The sequence below is a fragment of the Mustela nigripes genome, chromosome 6, assembly GCF_022355385.1.
Source record: "Mustela nigripes isolate SB6536 chromosome 6, MUSNIG.SB6536, whole genome shotgun sequence".
Lineage (NCBI taxonomy): Eukaryota > Metazoa > Chordata > Mammalia > Carnivora > Mustelidae > Mustela > Mustela nigripes.
The window spans coordinates 66166357-66192295 of record NC_081562.1 but is presented as its reverse complement, the minus strand read 5'-3'; the positions used below and the strand labels follow the sequence as shown (position 1 = coordinate 66192295).

Sequence of the window (25939 nt, the reverse complement as noted above, 5' to 3'; positions counted from 1 at the left end):
TTTGCTGGCAAAGACCTAAAGGAAAAGTTATTTTTGTACTTTGCTGGTAGAAATGTGGATTAATGGAGCCTTTTTGGAAGAATATCTGACACTGGTTAAAATTAAAAACAAAAACAAAGACACACCTATATACTGATTGATGTAGCAATCACATTTAAAAAAAATCTGGCCCATAGAAACATACCTACATACCTATAGGTTTCTGTACAAGCATTTGTATTGTCAAAAATTTGGAAACGAAGTATATGCCTGTCAGTGGAGGAATGGTTGAATAAGTATGTATCTATTATGCATCTACAGGATGAAAGCTTAGTAACAGTAAGAGGGAAACAGATACACGAGGGATTTCCATTTGGATATTATTTGTGGGGAATTTGGATTTTTTTAAAGGTTTTATTTATTTATTTGACAGAGAGATAACAGGTAGGCAGAGAAGCAGGTAGAGAGAGAGGAGGAAGCAGGCTCCCTGCTAAGCAGAGAGCCCAATGCGGGGCTCAATCCCAGGACCCCGAGATCATGACCTGAGCCGAAGGCAGAGGCTTAACCCACTGAGCCACCCAGGCGCCCCGGAATTTGGATATTATTAAGTGAGAAAAATAAGGTTGAAAAAATGCATGATATTTTATATTAAAAAATGTAGTGACAGTACCGTTATATATGTAGATGTGAAAATGAGAGTACATATGTTATATGAGAATAGAGATATGATTAGGTACATAGTAGGTTGTTAACTTGGACCATTTGGGTGGGTGATGGGTGGAGCTAACATGGGGGGTAGGAGGAAGGGAGAGGTATGTGAGGTTGGGAATCATGTCTGCAAAGTAAGAAGAATTAAAAACAAGTTTCATGGTAGTATGATCATATCTATGCATTAAAGTTAAAATCATGCATTTATGTATTTATATATATGAAAGAATTTTAAAAATTGCATGTAGTGGTATTAATTATTATATTCTTTTGGAAAGGAGAATGGTTAAATTGTTATGTTGATGGAATATTATGCAGATATTAATACAGTTATGAAGAGTGTAATTATTAAGCCATTAATGAGTGAACTGTATTTATGATGTAATATATGAAAAAATAATTTATAGTCTCATGTATAATTTAAATATATATGTATGTATTTAAGTACTGGGATGGAATAGGATAAAATGAAAATACTATAGGGGAGAGTATAATGAATTGTTTTTATATTGTTCTGACAAATTCTGGAGAAAAATATGGCTTAAATGCTATAAATCCAACTTAAATACTCATATTAAAAATTAATGTATATAGATTTTGTTTGTGATTAAACATTTAAAAATTAGTCTTTAGGCATTTGCAGGCTGTTTAAATTTGGAACTGACTGGGCATTTTTTAAATCAATATCTTACTCCAAAAGTTAAAGTTTTTCTTGATTTATTAATGAGAAATCTTTGGTTTCATGTACCATTATTTCTTACTACGAGAAAAACTTTGGGTCTTTGGAAGTAATTAGGATAGTTTCATCCTTTCTTTAAGTCACAGTATTGTTATAGATTCAGACAGCCAATTCTATTAATAGCTTAGGCATTGTATATTATTATGTGATGATTGAAATCTTTACAAACTCTTTGAATCTGAATGAAGGTATGAGGAATAAAGAGCAGAAAAAGAAATAGAATTTGCTCTTCCTCCTTCATCTTATTTTGAGAGATCTTTCCAAATCTCTCATATGCTTTATTGTTTTTAGGTGTTTGTAGTGTAGCTTACCTCACCTTAGGTTTTATGAGAGTTTGTGCCCTTTGTATTTATCTGACATTGGTGGTCTGAATTTTCTTGATTTGTGTTTGTTGTCTTTAACTGATTTTGAAAATTTTTCAGCCATCATCTTTTCAGATATTTTTTTGTCTCATTCTCTTTGGCTTCTCTTTCTAAGATTTTAATTACAAATATTATAGACCCTCTGATACTGTTTTGTAGCTCATGACCAGCCATAGTTTTTTTTTCTTTTCCTCAGGGTCTGTTTGTATGTATTTAAATTTAGGTAGTCTTTTGATTTATTTTTAAGTTTACTGATTTTTTTCTTCTACTCTGTGCAGTTTGATAAGTCCAAAAGGAAGTTTCTTCTCTGGTACTGTGGTTTTCATTATCAGCATTTCCATTTTACTTTTATTTTTGATGGTTTCCATATATCTGTTGATATCTACTTTTGCATGTTTTCTACCTTTACATTATACTCTTAGATTAACCACAGTTAATTTTTCTTTCTTTCTTTCTTTCTTTCTTTTTTTTTTTTTTTAAATGTTCCTATCATTTGGATCATCTCTTGGCCTAGTTTTGTTGATTTGTCTCTTGACTTCTTTGTTTTTTTTTTCTTTTTCTTTTTTTGCTTGCTTGTCTAATAATTTGTGGCACCGTTTGTAAAAAAGACTGAGATAAGTTGTATTGACGCTACAAAATGATGGACATACCTCTTTTTCTTCAGGTCATTGATGTTAATGTTTTTAAAACATTCAGAATTAATACAGTATGAAAGTAAGGCAGATACATGATAAAATTGGCAAACCAATTCAAAGGTAAAATGCAGTGTAAGTCAAAACATTTTAAAAATGACACATTTAAGTTTTAACAAAGTTCATACTTTAACTTTTTGAATATATGTAGAAATAAAAGAAAAACTTTATTTTGAAATAATTGTAGATTTATTAACAGAGAAGTTCTGCTTACTTTTCCTCCAGTTCCCAAATGGTTATATTTTATGCAAGTACAGGGTAATATAAACAGGAAAACTGAGAGTCACAGAATGTGTGTCTATAATTCTGTGTCATTTTATCCCACCTGTAGATTCGTATCACCATTCCCTCATCAAAATAGAGAACTGTTCCATCATCAGTAGGATCTCCCTTGTGCTACCCTTTTATAGTCAGTCCTACTCCCTCCCCTCCACCCCCTAACCTCTAGACACCATTCATTTCTTCTCCATATTTATAATTTTGTTATTCTGACAATGTTATATAAATGGAATCATACCACATGTGACCTTTTTAGTTTAGCTTTTTAATTTTTTTTTTTTTTTACTCATGTCAAGGATGCCCTTGACATCCATTCAACTAGTTGTTTCAGTAGTGCTCTTTTTTTCTCCTTTTAATGCTAATGCTTCAGTGGTGTGGATGTGGCACAGTTTGTTTAATATCTACTTATTTTAGGGCATTTTTATTGTTTCCAGTTTTTGGATATTAAAAATAAAGCCGTGTCCAGTCATGTACAGATTTTTGTGTGGATATATAAGTTTTCCTTTCTTTGGGAAAAATGCCCAGAAGATCTTATTCCTAGATCTTGTGGTAAGTATATGTTCAGTTTTTAAAGTAACTAACAAATATGTTTTCCAGAGTTATCTGTACCATTGTACATTTGTGCCATCATTGTTTGAAAGATCCAGTTTCTCTGTATTCTTGCCAACATTTGGTATTGTCACTGCTTTTTTTTTTCTTTTACTTTTTTGTAGGGTGGGGAGCTCCCAGTGTGGAGCCCAACACAGAGCTTGATCTCAAGACGCTGAGATCAAGACCTAAACTGAGATCAAGAGTCAGATACTTAACCAACTGACTCATGTAGGTGCCTCTCACTCCTTTTTTTTTTTTCCCCTCTCACTGCTTTTTATATTAGCTGTTGTAATAGTTGTATAGCAATATCTCATGGTTTTCTTAATTTGCATTATGCTAATACCTAGTGAAATGTTGAATGTTTTTTAATTTGCTTAGTTGTTATTTCTCTTTGTATATCCTCTTTGGTGGAATGTTTATCTATATTATCCATTTTCTAATTAGGTTGTTTGGATTTTTTTTTTAACAATTGAGTTTTGAGAGTTCATTATATGGACCTGAGTCCTTTGTCAGCAGATATGTGGTTTGTAGATATTTTCTCCCAGTCTGTACCTTTTCACATGGCATTGTATTTCTTTTTTGTTTGTTTGTTTTTTGAAATACTTGAAGCTGTATGGAAAAGTTATATGCAGTCCAAATAATTCCTGTATATTCTTCATCCAGATTTCCCTAATGTTAACATTTTACCACATTTAAAAAAAAATATTCTTTGTCTCTCTTTGTATGCATATGTATCTGTGTGTGTGTGTGTGTGTGTGTGTGTACATACACAGGCCAAATACATATTGTTATAATTTAACTTAATAGGAAAATAGACTAAAAAATAGGAAAATGGACTGAACAATAGAAATAAAAAAGTAAACCAAGAACCTTCTAGATTTGGCTATGATGGAATAATACAGTTTAGATTACCATCTTGTTATAAATGACTATGATACTGGACAAGATATATGAAACAACTATTTTCAAGCATTCAATAAGATACAGCACAGGACTGTGATCCTTGAGAAATAGAAAACAAAACAGTAAGTTAACTTCATATTCTCCCTAGCTTTTTACCTGAGTACACTTTCCCTGACCTAAGGAATTGGAAACTAGCTAGGGAATTGTGATTTTGATGGGTAGTGGAAACAGAGATTGGAGTTTAGGGAATCATGAGGCATTTGAAATTTGCAGACAGGGTATTGGAGAGGGAGTTGCAGGGAACTAACTTCAGGAATCTGCATAGAGTTTCCTTTAAACCTTAAATCTTAAATATATATGCACCTAATAACAGAGCTTCAAAATATATGAAGGAAAAAGTGACTGTGAGGACAAAAAGGCATATTCACAATAGTGAACAGTACTCTTTTTGGTGGGAGGGGCAGAGGGGGAGGGAGAGAATCTTAAGCAGGCTCCATGCTCAGTGTGGAGCCCTATGCAGGGCTTGATCTCACAACTCTGAGATCATGACCTGAACTGAACCAGGAGTCAGATGCTTAGCTGAGTGAGTCCCCCAGGTGCCCTGAACAGCACTTCAATCAGCGTGACCTAGTGACATTTGTAGACTGCTATACCCAGTAGTTTCAGAATATACATTTTTTTCATATGCACATGGAGCTTTTACCATGTCTTTCTTTTGGGTACCTAGTGGAGGTCTTCATGATAAACATTTGGATTGTTATTACCTACTTTTAATTTTTTGTGTGTATTCAGTGGGTATAAAGTGGTAGTAGAATTTCATTGTTTTAAAATTTGTATTTCCCTGATAATCTTTGAGGTTGAGAGTTTTATTCATTAAAAAAAAAAAAAAAGAGTTTTACTCATTTAACAAGAATAGAGTATAACCTCTATGCCAGTCACTTCTAGGTGTTGGAGATACATTAATGACCAAAACTGGTAACTGCTTGTTCTTGTGAGGTTATATTTTGTGTGTGTCAGGGAGAAAAACAATAATCATAAAATCAAGAAATAGATAAATAAAGTATGTTAAATGGTAAGTGCTGTGTAGGGAAGGAAGAATTAGGAATACTGAGGGGAAGGTTTTATTTATAATTGGGTAGTTACAATGGAAATGATATTTGAGCAAAGACTTGGTGGAAGTAAGAAACTCAAGCAGCTATCTGAGGAAAGAGTATTCTAGGTAGAAAGGATAGTTAATGCAAAGTCTTAAAGCTTAAAAAAAAAAAAAAACAACTGGCTACCTGTATTAATATTAGCCAAAGTCAACTTAAAAAGTCATTTTAGGACTTGATCATTTTATAAGGATAAAAAGTTAAATTCATAAAGAATGTTAAGCATCAAATATAAAGCAAAAAATGGATGGAAATGTAAGGAGAAAGTGGTACCTCTACTATAATAGTTAGAAATTTTAACTCACTTGTGATTATTAATAGGTGAAGCAAAAACAAAACAAAAACCCAGAAGAATATGGATCTAAATAGTACATTCTGTGGACATATATAGAACGTAGTATATATAGAATAAAAAAGACACATAACTACAGTTAAATCAGAGATTTAAAAGATATTGAGAAATAAAAGCTATCTAAATCAGAAATGAAGAGGTAAAATTGTCTTGTTCACTGATGATAATGAAACTTAGAAAATCCTGAAATTACACACAAAAAACTGTTGGAATTAATAAATAAATTTAGCTAAGTAGCTGTATTCAGAGTCAACACACAAAACCAGTTGCCTTTCTATATAGTAACAATGAACAATCTGAAAAGGAAATTAAGAAAACAATTCCATTTATAGTAGCATAAAAAAGAATAAAATACTCAGGGGTTAACTAAGGAGGTGAAAGACTTGTACGATGAAAACTATAAAACATTCCTGAAAGAAAGATGACATAAATAAATGGAAAGGAATCCCATGTCCATGGATTGTAAGACTTAAGATTGTTAAGATTTCAATACTAACCTAAGTGATCTGCATTTAATGCAATCCCCATCAAAATCACAATGATTTTTTTTTTCAGAATATAAAAACCCATCCTAAAATTCATATGGAATCTTGAGGGACCTTGAATAGCCAAAATGGACCTGGAAAAAAGAACAAAGCTAGATGACGAACACTTTCTAATTTTAAAACTTACTACAAACTAAGCAATCAAAACAGTGTGGTATTGGCAGAAAGACATGTATTGATTCATGAACTAGAAGGGAGAACCCAGAAATAAACCCTCTCATATTTGGTGAAGTGATTTTTTGGTAGGGGTGCCAAGGCCATTGGATGAGCAAAAGATAGTATTTTCAACAAATAGTGCCGGAAAAAGTTGATATCCACATGCAGCAGAATGAAGTTGGACTCTTTACTAATACCGTATACAAAAAATAATTCGTAATGATCCAAATGAGATCTAAAACTATAAAACTTTTAAAAGAAAACATTGAGCAAAACTTTGACATTAGATTTAACTATGGTATCTTGGATGTGACTCTAAAAGCACAGGCAATGAAAGAAAAAAAAATAGACAAATTAGTCTTGATGGAAAAAGTTCGTGCATGAAGGATATAAACTATCAAAGATAACCCACAAAATGGGAGGAACTATTTGCAAATAAAGGATTAAAATCCAGAATATATACAGAACTCCTAAAATGCAACAACTGAAAACAAACCAGCAGATTAAAAAATTGGTAAAGAACTTGAATAGAAATTTTTTCAAAGAAATTTTTTCAAAAAGTTTTTTCAAATTTTCAAAGAAAATTTTTCAAAGAATTTCAAAGAAATTCAAAGAAGAATTTCAAATAGAAATTTTTCAAAAAATTTTTTCAAAGAAGATACACAAATGAGCATATGAAAATAAGGTCAACATCATTAACTATTAATGAAAATCAAAACAACGAGGTACTACCTCATGTTCAATAAGATAGCTATTATTGAAAAAAAAATACCAAGTGTTGATGAGGATGTATAGAAATTGGAACCCTTTTGTGCTGTTACTGGGAATGCAAAATGGCACAGCTATTGTGTAAAACAGTATAGCAGTTCCTCAATAGTAAAACTAGAATTGCCAGATGATCCAGCAATTCCTCTTCAGGGGATATACCCAAAAGAATGAAAAACAGGTTCTTGAAGAGATATTTGTACACTAATACTAATAGCAATACTTTTCATGATAAGTAAAACCTGAAAGCAATCCAAATACCTATAGAAAGATGAATGGGTAAGCAAATTGTGGTATTCAATAGACTATTCAGCCTTAAAAAGAAAGTAGTAACAGAGTGTCTGGTTGGTTAAATGTCTGAGTTTTGATTTCAGCTCAGGTCATGATCTCAGGTTTGTGAGATCGAGTTTTGTATTGTGCTCTAGGGTGGTTGTGTAGCGTGCTTAAGATTCTCTCTCCTTCTCCCTCTACCCTCACCTCCCCCACATGCGCTCTCACGCTTGCTCTCTCTCTCTCTTCCTCTCAAGAAAAAAAAAAAGGAATTTCTAACATGTGCAACAAAACAGAAAAACTTTGAGGTCGTGATGCTATGTGAAATAAGCAGTCAAAAAAGGGCAAATACTGTATTATTCCACTTATGTGATACACTTAGAGGAGTCAAACCTATAGAGGCAAAGTAGAGGAATGGCTGTCAGGGACCGGAGGAGAGGGGAATGGGGATTTGTTTAATGGTTTAGAGTTTCAGTTTTGTGAGATGAAAAGAGTTCTGAAGATGGATAGTGATGATTGCACAGCAGTATGAATGTACTTAATACCACTGAACTGTACACTTAATGGTTAAGATAATAAATGTTATGTTTACCACAATAAAAAAGATAATGACAATACTGTTAGCAACTCTGTGCCAACTATTTTTTAAAACAGAATAGTCACATTTCTAGAAAAATATTACTTACAAAAATTGAGGGAGAAATTAAAAGTCTGAATCATCCTATAATTATAAGAAATTGAATCGTCCCACAAAGAAAGCAACAGCCCAGATGTTTGCTAAGCAAATTTCTACCAAAATTTTAAGGAATAGATTATTCCAGTCTATTGCAATGTCTTTTAATTAATAGAAAAGGAGGGATGTTGTACCAGCTAGTTCTGAAAGCCCCACATAACCATGATACACCTCAAACAGATGAAGACATTACGAGAAATGAAAATTACAGATATATATCCCTCATGAATGTAGATGTAGAAATCTCAAGTAAGGTAATAACCCATTGAAACCAACTTTATGAAAGAAGGCATACACTTTTACCACATTTGGTTTATTTCAGGTGTACAAGAATGTTTTACTATTATATGATCCATGAATGTAAATGATGACATTAATAGATTAAAAGAGAAAAATCATGATAATTTTAATAAATACAAAAAAGCATTTAATAATCAATGTAATTCATGGTAAGAATGCTTAATAATTAGGAAAAGAGGAAAATTCTTTAATCTGTTGGGACAATTAAGAAAAACAGTCATTAGCAGATATCTTTTAAAGTGGGGAAATATTAAAAACATTTCCTTTAAAAACAGGAATGATGTAGGCATGGCTGTTATAACCCCCATTGTAGTTATCACTGTTACATAAGAAATCATCTCAAACTTAAGGACAAAACAACTAATAGATTCTGAAAGAAACTTGTACAGTGCAGAATAAGAAGGTTTGTTACTAGTCCACCCTTTATAATATATCAGTAGTATGACTTCAGCATTAGACTTGATGGCTAGGGGCTGGAATCATCTGGAAGTATGTTCATCTATCTGGTGATTTGATTTTAGTTGGTACTCTGGGAACTAAATTAGGCAATAATTTGGAAAATTTACATGTGGCTTCTCTAAGTGGTCTCTCCAAATGGTGTGTTTGGCCTTTTTCACATCATGGCAACTGGGTTTAAGAGCAAGGAGTACTAGAGCACAAGGGAGAAATGCAGTGCCGTTTTATGACCTATATGGGGAAGTTATACAGTGTTAATTCTGGTGTGGTGTATTGGTTGTGGAAGTTATATAATGATCTACAGAGATTCAAGGGAAGAGGACAGAGACTCTACACATCATTGGGAGAAGTATCGGTGATACAGTCTTAGAAGAATATGTGAGTTGGGAGATATTTTTGTTACCATCTTTGGAAAATACAATCACTGTATTGCTTCCTGTACTTAGCATTGTATTGGAGGACATTATCAATGCTTTAAGGAAAAAAAAAGGAATTAGAGGTATTAGAATTGGAAAGGAAGAAATAAAAGTATTATCTGGAGGCAATATGATCATTTACATATAAAATCAAAAGAATATAGGTAAATTATTAGATAGAAGAGTTTGGCAAAGATGAATAGCCATATATAGATAGACTAATATACGGAAGTTAATTGTGTTGTTATAAAATAGTGACAAACAGCTAGTAAACATACTTTAAAAGAAGACATTAAATTGTATTGTAGGATATCATTAGCAATAATATAGCAGGAGAGATGTAAGACTTCTTTAGGGAAAATTTTAACACTCTATTAATAGGCATTAAAAAAAGACTCATTCTAATTTGAGTCATAAGATAGACCATGTTTATGGGCAAATGGCTCAATATCATAAAGACTTTATGTCTACTGAAATAATCCTACAGCCAGAAACCAGTCCACACATTTGAGGAGCTTTGGTATATGGTAAAGATGGCATATCAGATTAATGAGGAAAGAAGTTACTATTTAATAAATGAAATTTTCAAAAGAAAAATAGAATCTCTGCACCTGCTGTATACAAAAGTTAAATTGCAGATTGGTTAAGTACTTAAATGTCAAAAATAAAATATTAACTTTTTGGAAAATACAAGTATATATCTTTTAGACCTAGGGATAAGAAAGTATTTAACAAATAAGACTAAACTTGGCTAAATTATAATGGAATAGATAAATACAGTTAACATACTAAAATATTTTGTTCATTAGAAGTTACCTTAAAGGATATGAAAAATAAGTTCTAAAATAGAGGATATTTGCAATATGCAAAGCTGACAATGATTAATATGAAGAATATTTTTTAAATTGCATAAATCAAAAGGCACAGGCAAAAATTAAAAAACTAGAAATTGGTATTTCACAAATTATATATGGTTAATAATCATTTGAAGAGATTTCAGCTTCATTAATAATTGGAGAGATCAAATTAGATACACAGTGGGATACCATTTAAAACCAAGTGTTGGAAAGGATGCAGATTCACAGTATTCTTACATACTGCTTCAACAAATACAATTTCTGCAACCATTTGGAAAATAGTTTTTCATTATCCCGCAAAGCTAAATATAGACAAACTTTATAACCCAGGGATTTTACTTGTAGGCATATACCCAAGAGAAATACTGTATATATACAAAAGTAAATGTGTTGGAAAATGTTCGTAGCAGCTCTGCTCTCAATAACAAAATAGACACTCAAATATCTACTGACAAGAAAGTGACTGAATAAACTGTGGTATATTATATAGTAAAAAAAGGAATGATAGCTGAAATAATATTAATGACATAATATGCAAAAAACTTAGGTCTCCCTAATTTATATGTCATGGGACACCCTTTAAAAATAGCCAGATTAGAAGTAGTGTGCTTTTCCTTAGTAGATAAAGATAAAATGAAACTATTTTTGAAAGCAAGGGAATGATGAAAAATGAATGGAGGATTGTGCCCTAGGGAGGGTTTGCATGTAATTTATGGTTAAGATCTTTAGTTTTATGCTTGGTGGTGGGTTTCCATAAGCTGATTTTATTAGAAACAAAATAATAATAATAATAATAATAACAGCCAGATTTCTTGAAACAGGGATATGACAGGGAGGCCATGTAGCTAGAACAGAGTAAGTCAGGGGGAGTTATAGATATAGTCAGGGAGGCACTGGGGACCTCTAATAAGGTCTAATACAAAAGTGAGCAAAGCTATTTGTGAATAACATATTTGAGCACTGAGACACTAAGTTTACAATTTCACTCTTGTCTACCCAAAATAGTTTTGTGGTTATTGTATCAGAATAACATATTCTAGGTAGATGTGATTATTAGATATATTTATCCAGATAAATGAGATTTCACTGTAAACAGAAGAAACATAAATGAGAACATATAAAACCATGAAAGAAATAAAACACTGTCTTTATTGGGGAGAATATTAAATTTGTGATCTTCTGCACCTGATAATGGCAACACTGTTTTTACTATGTTGTTGTATAACTTTTTTCCTGTATTTTTGTTGTATAGTATGCCCTTTTCTGCCTTAATATTTTGATGTAATTGTAGGTGTTTTATAGGACTTATTTTTGCTTTTAATGATCAGTGCAAGTGCAGTTCACAACTTTGTCTTTATGCTTACTTTGCTTACATATGAGGCTCCAAAGTTCATGTCTCATTGACCATGGATTTTTCATTCTCAGTTTGAAAGCTTTGAAGTTGAGACTTTCATGATAATAGTCTTAGAGCTTAAAATGCACTTGTTTTAGAAAAAGTTGTCCAGTATGATAAATGGATTGGGGAGAAGGATGACAAGTAAGTTCTGGTAATTTTTAAGAAATAGCAATAAATACCTGAATCAGAAAGATGATCACCAGAAGAGAAAGGAAATAAAGAGTGGGGAAAATAAAATAGGATTTACTTGGCCATGGTGGAAAGCAAAGAATATAAGGTGACATCTAATTTCTGCATTTTAGAGGAATTAAAACATGATAATAATTATTGAAAAATGACAGACTCAGAATAGAAAGTAGAAAGTTCTTTATGAAGAAAAAAGGAATTTGGTTTTAGTCATAGAATAGTATTTTTAGAGGCTTTTACAATGCAGTATCTTGGAAGTTATCTAATCATTGTGTTCATTTTACATATGAGGACACTGAAGTTGAGAGAGAAGTGGTGATTTGACCCAAGTCCCATGGTTAAAATACACACTCTTACATGATTGCAGGATATGGATGTGTTAGAGTTGAGGATGGTACCAGAAATCAGGTTATAGAAGTTCATTAATTCATTCTAAGAATTTTGACTTCATCTCTAAAGTGATGAGGAGTCACTGAAAGATTTTAACTAGGTGAGTATTTTAAAAGGACCATTTGGGTAGCAGACTGGAGAATGGAGTAGAAAAGGAGCAAACTGGAAACAACTGTTTTGTAGGTGATGGTCTAAACCAGATGAAACACTATGGTGGCTTTATCTAGAGTGAAGATACTGGGAATGGGAATGGATGAATTCTAGAGGTACTTAGGACTTAGGATTTGGTGATTGGTTGTATGAAGTGAGAGAACAAAGGAGCCAAAGATGACTCCAGGATTTTGTCTTGGGCAGCTGTTTTGTAGATGGTAGTAGCAGTCACTGAGTGAAGGTATTCTCGGGGTTGCGGGGGGAGATCTTGAGGTCAGTTTTGCTTGTATTGAATTTGAGGTGCTTTATAGACTGGAAAAAAGACTAATCAATTGTCTGTTGTTTGTGTGGGTCTGGAGTTCAGGAGGTGGATCTTAACTAGAGATTTCTTAGCTTGTATTTGTGGTTGAGTCCAACGGAGTGAATGAGGTAGTCCAGGGAGTGGGTTTGAATTGAGATAACAAGAAGGGGTAGGTTGGAGTGTTTAATTAGGAGAACCATCATTTAAAGTGTAGGTAGAAAGGCCTGCAAGGGAGATTGAGAAGAAGTAGCCAGAAAAATTGGAAGAAAGAGGGAAAAGAAGTATGGTTGTCTTGTAATGGGGGTAGGGTGTTTTGAGAAGGAAAGACTGGTCAAATGCTGTTAGTGTTCAAATAAGACAAGGAATTGAAAGTGTCTTTTTGCATTTAGTGAAAAGGAGATAATTGGTTACAGGCATGGGCTGTAAGAAAGAGCATTTATGAAGTTGAGCTGTGAAAAGGAGGGGGCTGTGGTTGGAGAAGAATTTGTAGTTGAGAGGGGTGTTGCTTTTGTTTTTGTTTTGTTTCATTTCCAAAGATGTAGGACCTGGAGCATGTTTCAGTGTTTTGGGAGGAGTCAAATAAGCGGAGGAAGTTAAATATTTAAGAGAAAACACAATTGAGAGAACCAAGTCTCAGAACACAGATGAAGAAATTAGCTTTAAGAATGTAGAGGGATTCATCTTTCTGTGTGAGCAGAATAAGCTGGAATAGTTTGGTACAGGTGCTGGTAACTACAGTTTTGGTAGAAAGACATTAAGGGACTTTCTTAAAATGCCTTCTGTTTTAGCAGGAGGCTTGGTTATATGCTTTGGTTACAGAAAGGAATGGGAAGGTTGGTTGTTTGAGGAGCATTGAGAATCTTTGAAATAGTTGCTAGAGAATTAGAGAAAGTGGCTTATTGAGAGAAAAAATAGGCGTGATAGGCAGCACTGTGAATCCTATTGAAGATGGGAAACATGAATTTTATAGCGAATTCTCTTAAATTCTTGGCAGAAGACAGGTAATTGGATATTGTTGATTGTTTCTGGGAGACATTGTCATTTGCCTTGTACCACTCCAGATCTGAATCGATTGAGAAATGGAACCAAGTAATAGGAATCAGAAAAGTGCTTTTATTGTTAAAAGTTTAGTGTAAATGTGGTTTGGATTGAGGTGGCAATGAGGTCTTCTACAAGTTCTCTTCTGAATTAAGTTTATTCATCCAGTTGCAGGCTAAAAAACATGTCTTCATGCTAAGAAAATGAAGTTTTTCTCTGATGAGCTTCTCTCATGGGAGTTGCACTAGAGGGATAATATGTTTATGCACACAGTTCCCAGTGAGGAACTCAATGAGCTGATATTGTGTATGCATGTTGACTTTCATACATTAATCTCACCCAATAGAGAACCTATGGATGTCCTGCTCTCACTACCATTTTTCTCTTGGAGGAAAGTAAAGAAGAAAGAGAAAGAGACTGTAGTATTTCTTTCTTTTTTTCTTTTTTTAAAAAGATTTGTTTTTAATTTACTTGACGGAGATCACAATTAGCAGAGAGGCAGGCAGAGAGAGATGGGGAAGCAGGCTCCCCGCTGAGCGGAGAGTTTGATGCAGGGCTCCATCTCAGGACCCTGAGATCATTACCTGAGCCAAAGGCAGAGACTTAACCCACTGAGCCACCCAGCTACCCTGAGACTGTAGTATTTCTTAAATCTTGTTTCTATCCAGAGGTGGCCTTGTCCTCTTTTAAAATGTGAGATGAGGTGATATACCTAACCCCTAACATTGAGGGTCAAGATTTTGTGGGTAGGAAGAGTATAATTGATATACTGAAAATTTTGGGTTGACAGTAGGTTGGCCATATAACAGTATTTATTATTTGCTTATAAATATGTAACTGAATGTAGCGAGGTGGTTAATTTTGCAAAGTTTGGGCAGAGCATCAAGATCATGACTAAATGCAGTCTTTGAAGGACAGGATAATGAGACAGGATCAGACATCCATCCATCAGTTGGAGGAAGGATTGCTATGAGGAGTTGGAGGAGGTAGAAGTAACCAAAGAGGCTGGGAAACAGGTAAGGGTTTGGAGAATGTAATGTAAAAGTGCTGTGCAATTTTGTTTCTTGTTATCAGCTGGGATGTATAAATTTTCTGAATGATGGCTGGCAAAAACAAAAACTTAATTGATAGTACAGATGAAAATTATATAAAAGACAATATTTAGTTACTAGAATTACTAGTGGTTGGGATGTCTTCCCATCTGATCATTTATGAATAGAATATTTTTCAGGAACTGAATATATACCTCAGTTATTTTTTTAACTTGTGACATTTTACTATTGGCACTAGTATTGATAGTGTAGCAGTAATTTTGTGATTCAGCTTCATGGGGGACGTTTCAAGATTATTGATAGCGCTAATAATAGTTGGATACTTAAGACAGAGGAGTGTAGCAATATAAGATTTTTTAAGATGTAGGCCTTAATATGGGAAGCTCTGTTTTAGTGCTAGCAACTCGATCCTCTACTACTCAAGTTCCAACATGTTTTTCTTAGAGAAGTAAAAGGGAAGGGAAGTCATGTGGGAGCTATTAGCAACTCCTTTGCTTTCATTTAGTGATTTATTCCAAAGGCACTGATTCAAAAGTATTCTTTGAGACCCTACTATGTGCTCCTCTGGCGAAGGTGCCAGAGAGTTAAAAGTAGGTAAAAGAAACGGTCTCTGCACTATCTTGGAAGAGCTTATGTGAAATTAGGGAAAAGAAATAATTTCCTTGACTAGATAAGCCGGAAATTCTGATCTTATATGATTAGACTCTTCAAATTAGTTGAGTCTTGGTGACTTTTCATTTTTAACTTTGACTAAGGGGTGTTGTCTCTGTGTGTGTGTGTGTGTGTGTGTACTTCCTTTGTTCTGGTTCCTTTTACCAATTTATGTTTGCCCAGGACAGTCAGGAAAAAAAAAAAAACATGGCATGAAACAGGATCAAATGAAAAAAATATTGGGATTATGAGGATGCTGGTTAGCCAGTAGTTTTTCACATGGAATAGAGATTGAATTAAGTGCTAAGTGGACAATGTTAAGACACTTTGGGCTGATAGAATAATCTGGATGATCTCTGGAAATTGTACTTTTTGAAGTCAGTTACCTAAATTTCTTTTTTCTTAGATTTTTTTTCATTTAGTTCCATTTTTAGGAACTTTAAACTTTAGGTGTTTGAGACACACTTTTACATTTTGTATAAACTTGTAATAAATGTTAATAAATGTCATAAAGAAGACTAACATGAAAAAATTTAATTTTTTCACTGGTTAAATATTAATTTAAAATATTTAAGCTTCTGTTTATAGTTAGTTTTGTTTAAAAAAAAAAAAACTTTCTTTCCTTGAGGGTTTTTTTTCCCCCCAAGTATTTTGATAGAAAGAATAGATGGTTGGTTCATTTTGCCATGATTTTTTTAATACTGTCTTTAAAGAATTAATTATATATGCTCAGAGTTTAAAGTTGTAAATTACCTGTTATGAAACACAGCCATCTCATATCCTTGCCCTTCTTTTCTAGCCCTCTATGTCTTGTTTTTTAGATGCAAGATGTTTAGCACATATAGTTGATTCTTTTAGTGTTTACCAGTGCATCCCTAACGTGTGTTATGGCTGCTGCTTGATTTTTCGGTTTCATACCCATCAGCTTTCCAATATGGAAGATGAAGCTTTAGCTCTCTTTTACCACCCCTTCAACCACCCATACCACATACTTTATCTTATTTCTTTTAACTTCCCAATATGGTTTTATTATAATTTTGGTGCCAGTATTTGTTCATTATTACTGTTATGTAAATTGTACTCACAGATAAGAAATACAGTACTGTATTTCCTGTATTTTCCTGTCTCACATACCATTTTCTCTCTGTTTTCATTTAGTTGATGTTTTAATCTCTGAATTTCCACCCAGTTGTTTAACATTACTCTCCTGTACGGTAAAACACATGAGACAGTCTATTAATTTGATTTGCTTGAATACTTTTCCAGGAACTTTCTGATCTGTGCAAATTTAGGTGGGTTGCTCCTTATCCTTGCTATATAAATAGCTTGGGAACTCACTTTACCATTATTCTGGGAGAATTCCCTTTGCTTTTCACTTGAGTTAGGGTACCTATTTTCTAATCCCATTTCTTCCTTGTGTGTCTTGTCTTATTCCCTTGGTTCACTGCATAGCTTTTTGTTTTGTTTTGTTTTTGTTTGTTTGTTTTAAAGATTTACTTATTTGAGAGAAAGAGATTGTGTGCATGCATGTTGGGGGAGGAGTTGAAGGAGAGGGAGAGAGAGACATAAGCAGACTCTGTGCTGAGTGGAGAGCCCCACAGGGGACTTGATCTCATGATCTTGAGATCATAACCTGAGCTGAACCAAGAGTTGGATGCTTAATTGACTGTGCTACCCAGGTACCCCTCCATAGCTTTTTAAGAAAGAATGGCAAATAATTTTTTTTTGAGGCTTTGCAGTATGAATATGACTTTAGTCTTCCCACAAATTAGTTATTTGTTGGTTTGGTTCATTTTAGAATTCTTTGTGTTAATCATTTTCCTCAACATTTTACAAACATTTTTCCTTTTTTTTTTTTTTTTGCCTTCCAGTAATGCTGCTGTGAAGTCGAATGTCATTATGTCCTTTGTCCTTTGTATGAAAACGATTTTATCTCTTCGAGGGCTTGTGGGATCTTCTTTTTGTCTCTACTGTGCTTCAGTGCGGGTTTATTCTTCTGTTTTCCTGGATTAAATTTGAAAATTATACTTTTAGGTTTAGAAAATTTTCTTGAATTATTTTTTTGATGATTTCTTCCCTTTTGTTTTCTGTTTCATTTTTCTAGAATTCCTAATATTAGATATTGCATATTCTGTACAGGATCTTTTAATTTTCTTAGGTATTTACTCTGATGTTCGTTTTCTTTATACTCCTCAGCTTTATTATTTACCTGCAATTTTTTCACTTCTGAAATCATTTTTAGTTTTAATCCCTTAATCTTGGTACACACCCCTCTCTCATTCCCCACCCACCCTCAAATTAGAGTTTCCTGTTCTTATTTCATGGATGTACTATCTTCTATTGTTAACTCTCTAGAAGTACTAGTTATAGTTTTTAATTTTTTTGAAAATTTTCTTGTGTAGTTTCTATTTCTTCTACCTCTTTCTCCCTTCCTTCCACCTCTTTCTCCCTTCCTTCCTTTCTTCCTTCCTTCCAGCTTGGTTTCTTGTTTTTTATATTAAATACATTCTTCATATCTTCTGTTGGACTTGGCCTTGGCCTTGGCCATGTGGTCATATGTAAGAATGGAGTACTACTAATGAAGTATGAACATTTATATAATACTTAGAATGTACCAGACACTGTTTTAAGTGCTTCATCTATTTTAACTTATTTAATCTTCATAAGGACTTTAGGAGCTAGTTACTATTATTATTATTAGTAGTAGTAGTATTAGTATCACTGTGTGACAGATGAGGAAACTGAGGTACACAGTGTTGAAGTAATCTGCACAGTGTAACACAGTTAAATGACAGAACTAGAATTTGAATCAAGGCAACCTGACCTGATAGTCTTTTCTTTTAGCCTTTATCCTAGTCATCCTCTTATTGAAAACCAGGAACAAATTGGAAATTCTCTGTATGTAGGTAGGATTTGTCAAAGTAATATTATCTGAGTGAACTGTATTTTTGTTTGTTTGTTTTGGTTTGGTTTTTTTGAGGAGTCTCTCATGAGGTCCTTTTTCATGGGTTGATTAGATTCACAAGAGAAGAATCTTATTCTTATTTTTAAAAAAAATATTTATTTGTTTTAGAGACAAAGAGAGAGCAAGTGTGGGGAGGGGCAGAAGAAGAGAGAGAATCTGGAAGCAGACTCCCTACTGAGTGTGGAGCCTGACACAGGGCTCTATCCCACGACCCTGAGATCATGAACTCAAGAGCAGGTTGCTTAACTGACTGAGCCACCCAACTGCCCCAGAGAAGAATCTTCTAAGATCACGACTAAAAACTTAGGCATAGCTTCTGGCAGTTCTGTTGACAAGTGATCAAAGAGGATTGGGAGAATGGGTCTCAATATTTAAGAGAACTTTTAGTTCAGCAGTCTCAGTGTCTTCTAATCTGGACCCTTGGCTTTATCCTGTCTAGGGAATAAACCTTCAGTCTTCTTCTATGATAAAGAACTATAAGTTGTTCTGTTGTGTAGATTCTGGAAGAGGATTTTGGGATACATCTGCCACTCTTATTTTGAGTCTCACCTTTATCCACTTTTCATTGTCATGCATTTTTTGTATGCTTTGTAGATGCTTTGATGTAAATGTGATTGATTCTTATTTTCCTCATTGACAGTTTTTGATCCATCTTCCTTATATTTGCTTTTAAACTTTTCTTCAGTTTTCTTATTTCACATTCTCTCTGACACTGTGTTTATGCAGAAGCAAACAATCAAAACAAATCTTTGCTATCTTTTAGGAAAAGACTTTGTGGAAAAGACTTTAATAAATTCATGTTTTTAATGTGTAATTTAAAATTCTCTGTTAGGTCTGTTATAATAGAGCTCAGATATCTCCCACCTGAAGTGATTCATGATGTGCCCACTAGATATATCACCATCTAAAAATCTTTCCTCCCACCTGGACATTTTTTCTTCTTTCTTAAGGCTACTTTATAGCTCATATTCTTAACATTTGCATGATTTTCTTATACTCTTCCACCTCTGCCTCCCCAGACCATAACTCCTTGAGGATCTTGAGTGTTCTCTTCTATAGAATTGCCTAATAAAAATTTGTTACAATAAGTGTTGTGTATATGTTTTTCTTATAAAATATCAGCAATGTATTAAATACTGGGAATAATAAAAGAGAGAATTAATACAGTGGTGCAACAGAAGAGATCAAATTCACATATAAAGAAGTCTGAGAATTATTAAACTAGATATTGTGATATCTTTCAGTGTAGATAACCTAATCCTCCCCCCCGCCCCGCCATGTGTGCCATGGCGATATATCTAGTGGGCACATCATGAAGCGCTTTAGGTGGGAGATATCTGAGCTCTATTATAACAGACCTAACAGAGAATGAACTACATGATATTCCAATTTTTTAGCCAGGCTCGTGACAGGTATATTGGTGTTTCTGTATTATATTTGTAGTTTAATGGGGTATATGTTAAGTGCTACAAATATTCTAAAAAGTTATAAATGCATTTTAGATAAAATAATGTTTTAAATGTGCTGGAGTTAGCTAACTCTATAAAGGAGTCCCCACTTGAAATCCCCACTTGTAGTATTTACTTTTAAAAACGAATTTTTAATTTTTGTATTTAGTGAAGTTGATTTGTACAAATCAATGCTGCTAATTTTACTTTCTCCTGTTCTTTGTAATGTTCATAAGAAACCAGAAACTTGCAGGATTTGAAACTAAAATATTTGGAAAATGTTAATGTGTTAAAATAATAAATATTTCTCTAATTATTATATTTTAAGAAATTCAAGACACATCTATCTTTTAAAATCTGTTAGTAGTTCTTTGAAAATAAAGTAGAGGAAAACTGTCATCGTCCTTTTAATATGTAAAGGTTGCTGGGATATGGAAAACATCAGTGACCACTGATGTATGATTTTGTAGAGTTAAATCAGTACTTAGGAAAGTGATGGTATTTGGTTCCTTACCATAGGCAAACAAGCTGAGGTGATTGTTAAACATGGCTCTTTATTTTTGTTTTCAAGATTTCTGGCACCTTCCAAATAATTTATTGGGATGTGATTTACAGAAACACCTAGAAGCATTACTCTAGAAATTCTCTTGAAACTGTATTCTTTGGATACAGTGTTGTAGATGCTAAAAATATTTTTTAATTGTCTCCTGAGATTCATGGAATACATGTGGAAAACACAAACTTAGTGTTTATAGTTTGAGTTGGTTCGTTCTCAGCATCCATATCACTCTTACTTTATAATTTCTTCATGAAAAATGTATAATCACATACAGATTTCTATTTGCTTGCAACAGAATTAATGTGAATTCCATTTCAAACTAACCACCATCAAAAGTTTCTGAGAGTCTGGTTTATATATTTTAAGTGTTGTATGTGGATGACTTGCTTAGCTTTGATTCTTTTGAGAAATACATCTTTTAAAATTTTTTCTCCAAACTATTAAATCGTAGGTAATGGTGACAATAGTGGTGTCTCATTTGGGTTAATTTAATGTCCTTCCTTTTTATAATGTTCTTCTGCCTCCATATATTCCTTTTAGTCTCATTACCGACTTGAGTTTCTGTGAAAATAAATTTTCTTTGTCTATTGAAACAAAACAATCCTTGAGATTGTGTTTCACTGTTTATTTTTCTTTGACTATTTTTGAGTTTTATTTTTCAAGGCATTAATATTAATTTCATTGACAAGGTAAAACCTCACTATAGATGACTACTGCTTCATCACTCAAGGCAAAGTGCCTTAGAAAATGCTTTTAGAATTATTGCTTAACATGGTTTAATTTGTTTAGCTGTTTTTTTCTTAGAATTTGGAGAAGGTTGTTTTTCTGTAACCAAGTCCATCTTGTATTAGTGAGTCAAAGAAACTATAATTAATAATTTGGATACATTCGCTTTTGAAAGATAAAAATGGAAACCAGTTATTATTGACCAGAGTATTTACTTGTGGCTACTGATTCACAATTTATTGTGAATTTATTTTTCATTTATTGTATACCATCTATTACTTGTTTTACTTTTCCAGGTTTCTTTTTCTTCTTCTTCCTTTTTTTTTTTTTTTTTTTAAATCATTTGTTAGATAAAAGCTTTTTCTTTTTCTTCTTTTTAAAGTCCTGGTACTCATGGTTTTCTCCTTCCATTTTAATGATACACATTAAGTACAAAGTAAAGCATGTATTATCTTACTGCTTGTCTCTCTCTTACGTAGTTTATCTTAAAAAGAGGAATTCAGGATATTCACTTGTGTTTTTCTCTTCCCTGTTCTCCCATGAATACATGACTTGATTTATCTTGATCAGCCTAGTAACTTGCTCCACATTTTTCCAAAAGTGCAAAGCAGTTTCAGCTAAAAATACACATATCAAAATGCTCCAGAAGTTGTGGCCAGAGCTCAAAAATGCTGATCAATTTTGAAAATCTAAATCAACCTCGGCCATGAAACCGAGGGAAGAACCTTTGTGGTGGGGGACAGATTTCCAAAAATTCACCACAGTCCTGTTCTTAGCTGGAGTTTGTGCTGATGTTGCCAGACAACTGAGGAATAGATGCAAAAAGCAGGAAGCATTATTGAATTGAGCCCTAGCGCCAATTTGGGAAAAGCAAATTAAAATGTAAAAGAATATTTTTCCACTCCTGGCGTCTCAACACAAAATGGCAAAATACATGGTTGCTGAAAAAGTCACAGAAATTGCTAATTTTGCCTGAATGGCTAATTTTGCCAAAAAACCTCCAGTCTTTTTGCATTAAAAACTGCATACCCATATAGTTACAAAAAGTAGATTTTTAAAAAATCTCAAATGAAATAGTTTTAATTTACAAGTCAAAATATATATACATTTAAGTCAGAAAAATGTTTTGACATAAATGACTCTGTGTGTGGGCTTGTTTCAATGTCTTCTGATATTTTTCAGGTGCACTTGAAGAATGGATGATGATGATTTTGGTGGTTTTGAGGTATGTGCAATTACCTTATTTTGCTTATGTAATTGCTTTAACTTTTTGCTGTATATTAGTTTGAAAATATACTACTTATCATTGGCACTCATGATCATTTCTTGATCATTTTTAATGTAACACTGGAATAAAAAATGAAATCAAGGAAAATGAAGATATATCTCTTTTGAGAGATAAAGCTAATTATTACTGAATGTATGGTCATGCCCATGGAATGGCTTAAGTTGAGTTAATTAAGTACTGCTAGTAGAAGCATTAAAGAAGTCTTAAAAATTGTCAGCTGATGATTTTGCTGAGATACATGTCTGTTAGGAAATACTTGTGAGATGAAGGATGAGTATTGTAGATCTGTCACATGTTTTCATGTTTACACCTGTAATGAGTTGATTTAGTGTATTAACTACATAGCATTTTGGTGGCTTATAGGGCTAATTAGTAGTTTGTGGTGTTAGATTATTCTCTCACGTTTAAGTTGGATGCTTTGTAAGTGGAAATTGTTAGCTGAAGAAGCACTGTCTTTTCCTTAATCCTTTTCAGTGTGTGTTCATTTTATTGAAATATTTTGTAACCCAGTTATTTTTATGGAGCCAGTATAGTCTTGCAGGAAAATCTCTGGATTAGGAGTCAGGATGCCTGAGCTCAAGTCCTGGAACTACCAAGTGAGCTCTGCGACTTTTTTTTTCCTTTTTAGTAAGAGTTTCACCTAATTTGGCATTTGGTAAAAAAAATAAATAAATAAATAAAAAGAGATTAAAAACCAGGACTTTAATTAATGACATTAATAGGAGAAACAAGGTATTAAGTATATACTCAGTATTCTGATTATTATGAAAAAATGGTGTGAGTTTTTTAACAACAGGATCATTTCTTTTCGGTTCTTATTGTCTGTCAATATGGACATACCTATTTTGTGCATTTTTTCTGACACCGGTTTATGTTTGGCAGATTTGTATGGTTTTTTTTGCATTTTTTAAAATGTTTTAGGTTTTGTTGGGTGATTAAATCTTCTGTTGCTGAAATTAACACTTAAAATTTTGTTAAAATTTTTTAAAGTTTGAGGATAATAGATGTTTTAGATATCATCTTAGTTCCTTGTTTACAAGTTGTCAGTTATTTGAAAGTTTAAACTTAGTACAGTTTTCTTCACTTAAACCATGCTTGATTTATTATATCAGAAAAAAATAGAGTAGGTATTTTCCTCAGAGTAAAATTATACTTCAATGTTACAGTCAATGGACCTGTTCCTTTCAGTATTACATTACAATGTTAACCAATTATTCCAATTTAATTAGTTATTAGGGTTCTTTCTTTTTCTATCTGGTTGTAGAAATACAGAAGATTTCCATCCTTGGTTATGTAAACCATGTTCATTTTTTGTAGTTTATAGATAATAGTTACTATATTCTATGTCACTTAGCTTCTGTGACAGATTGCCTCAGTTGACTTCTGCTTGGCTGACAACTCAGTGCTGAACCAAATTGAAATTCTGGTTCTTTTTCTCAATAATAACTTTGCTGTGATCTGAACAATTAAGAGAGAAAACTTATCCAGAAACTCAACATGCAGTAATTGACTGTCCCTTACTTTTAAAAACTGTTTAATAGGAAGGCTTGTTAATTTAAAACATCAGTTTTAAGAATTTTCTCAATGTTGAATGCTAGGAAGTCCGAGTGGTAGATTATTGAAGAATATAGATGAACCCTATTTCTTTAGATTGATTTCCATTAGGTCTTATGCTAATTAATGAAAAAGATGTACTTAGAGTACTTACATGTAAACTTCTCAACTGAAAATGTGATCGAGGATATATAAAAGAAGATTTTCATTGGCAGGAGATATATTTTAGTAAGGAAGGGAGATTTTTACTTAAAAATAACAGAGCATGCCTACTGGGGTGGGGAGTAGTGGTTAGGGTGGTAACTATGAAGACTGAGAAACAATTAAGTATTTGGTGGGAATTTGAAAATGTGTGGTATATAGCAGAGAATAAGCCTGTGGTACTGGAAGGCTTGGTTGCTTAAATAGCATTTCTATTTTTTAGATCTTTGAAAATAAATTTGCCTTTCTTTTTCCCCCTAGGCTGCAGAGATTTTTGATGGTGGAAATGGTGAGGCGCAAACTACGTCTCCTGCCATTCCTTGGGCTGCCTTTCCTACAGGTACTACTCTGCAGTAACTAGAATTTTTTTTTTTCTTATTGAACACTTTGCCTTTTCTTTGAAAGCCTCTTTTTTACTTTTGCTCTTGGCCTTCTTTGATCTGAAAATGGAATGACCCAGATTTAATTTAGGGTTTTTTTAATAACAGATGATAAATTGCGTAACAAATTCTGCAGCGTGGCTTGAGGCATGATTCCAAAAATGATATCATGAACTTTAAATGAAATTAAAATATAATTTACATTTCCTAATCCGTCTTAGTTTCAGGAAAGTGAGGTACCAAATAATATTTTTAGGCTGTCCAGTTTGTTAATTAAAAAGACTTCTTATTCTTATAGTATAAAAATATCCTAAAGTAATATAACATCTTTACCAGTATTTGAATTTAGAAGTTTTTTTTTTTTCCCCCAGAAGGTCAGTGTAAAGTATTAAACATTAAAATTTAACCATCCAAGAAATCAAATGCAAAAATGAATTCCATTATGGGAGATATTTTATGGAAGACCAAATGTTCAATATTAATATAATTCATGTATAAATAATATATTGAATTTCCTAGGCTTTTTGTTCTGCCAAATCATTGTAAAGTCAGAAATAGAAGATGAAAGTATCCTTAGCAGCTCTGTCTTGTCTTAGATTATTAGAGTTATTCATCCTCCAAATATTTTTCCAGTGCTTATTATGCATTAGGTGCTATGGGAATGTGTCCTTTACTTCAAGGGGAGATAGGACAGGCACATACATACTTGTAATATGAAGCAGATTTGTGATTTGGGAAGAATGAAGATTTCATCATCCATTTGTTTAGAAAATGTTTATTTCATGCCTGGTATGAGTCCAGTACTATTCTTGAAGCTGGGCATATATTATTGATCCGGGCTTTGAAGGATGTTCATGATTTGAATAGGCACAGATGGGAGAATGGGGAAAGATTGTGAAGTGAGAAAAAGCAATGAAACAAATGTGTAAATGTGGGAAAGAGAATGACATAGTTCGGATGCTCATTCTTGTTTGAGGGATTTATCTATGTGGTTTCCTTTCCCTGGAATTTCTCACCTTGTTTCCCACCAGCACTCTTTCCCGCTCCCTTATTATACTAACTCCTATTTGTTTTATGTGTTGTATTATGCTTTAATATGCCTTTTCTGGGAAGCCTTCCCAGAGAACCCTCCCACATCTCTGTGCACCTATTTTCTGACTTGCAGTTTAGGCTGTAAATTTTGTGGGGATAGGCACTGCGTCTGTCCTTTTGTTATGTCTCAAATGCTGAGTTTAGTGCCTGGCTTATAGTTGGTCCTCAGTAAGTATTTATAAAAAGAATAATTAAAGGAAAAAAAAAATAAGGGAAGCCTGGGTGGCTCAGTTGGTTAAGTGTCCAGCTCTTGTTTTTGGCTCAGGTCATGATTAGGTTGTGAGATCAGCCCCACCTCTGGCTCTATG

The 25939-nt window shown here is 33.2% G+C and overlaps 1 protein-coding gene across 3 annotated transcripts in view; it reads left to right on the top strand.

Annotated features, from left to right (window-relative positions):
• The window catches only part of CCDC91 (coiled-coil domain containing 91), a 361761-nt gene that overhangs the window by 40598 nt on the left and 295224 nt on the right, over window positions 1–25939 (top strand). For all 3 annotated transcript variants that reach the window (XM_059402736.1, XM_059402735.1, XM_059402734.1), the window contains exons 2-3: window positions 22299–22341; window positions 24421–24499. In XM_059402736.1, the coding sequence (XP_059258719.1) occupies window positions 22312–22341; window positions 24421–24499 (109 nt within the window). In that variant the 5' untranslated portion in view covers window positions 22299–22311. The remainder of the gene's footprint in view (window positions 1–22298; window positions 22342–24420; window positions 24500–25939) is intronic.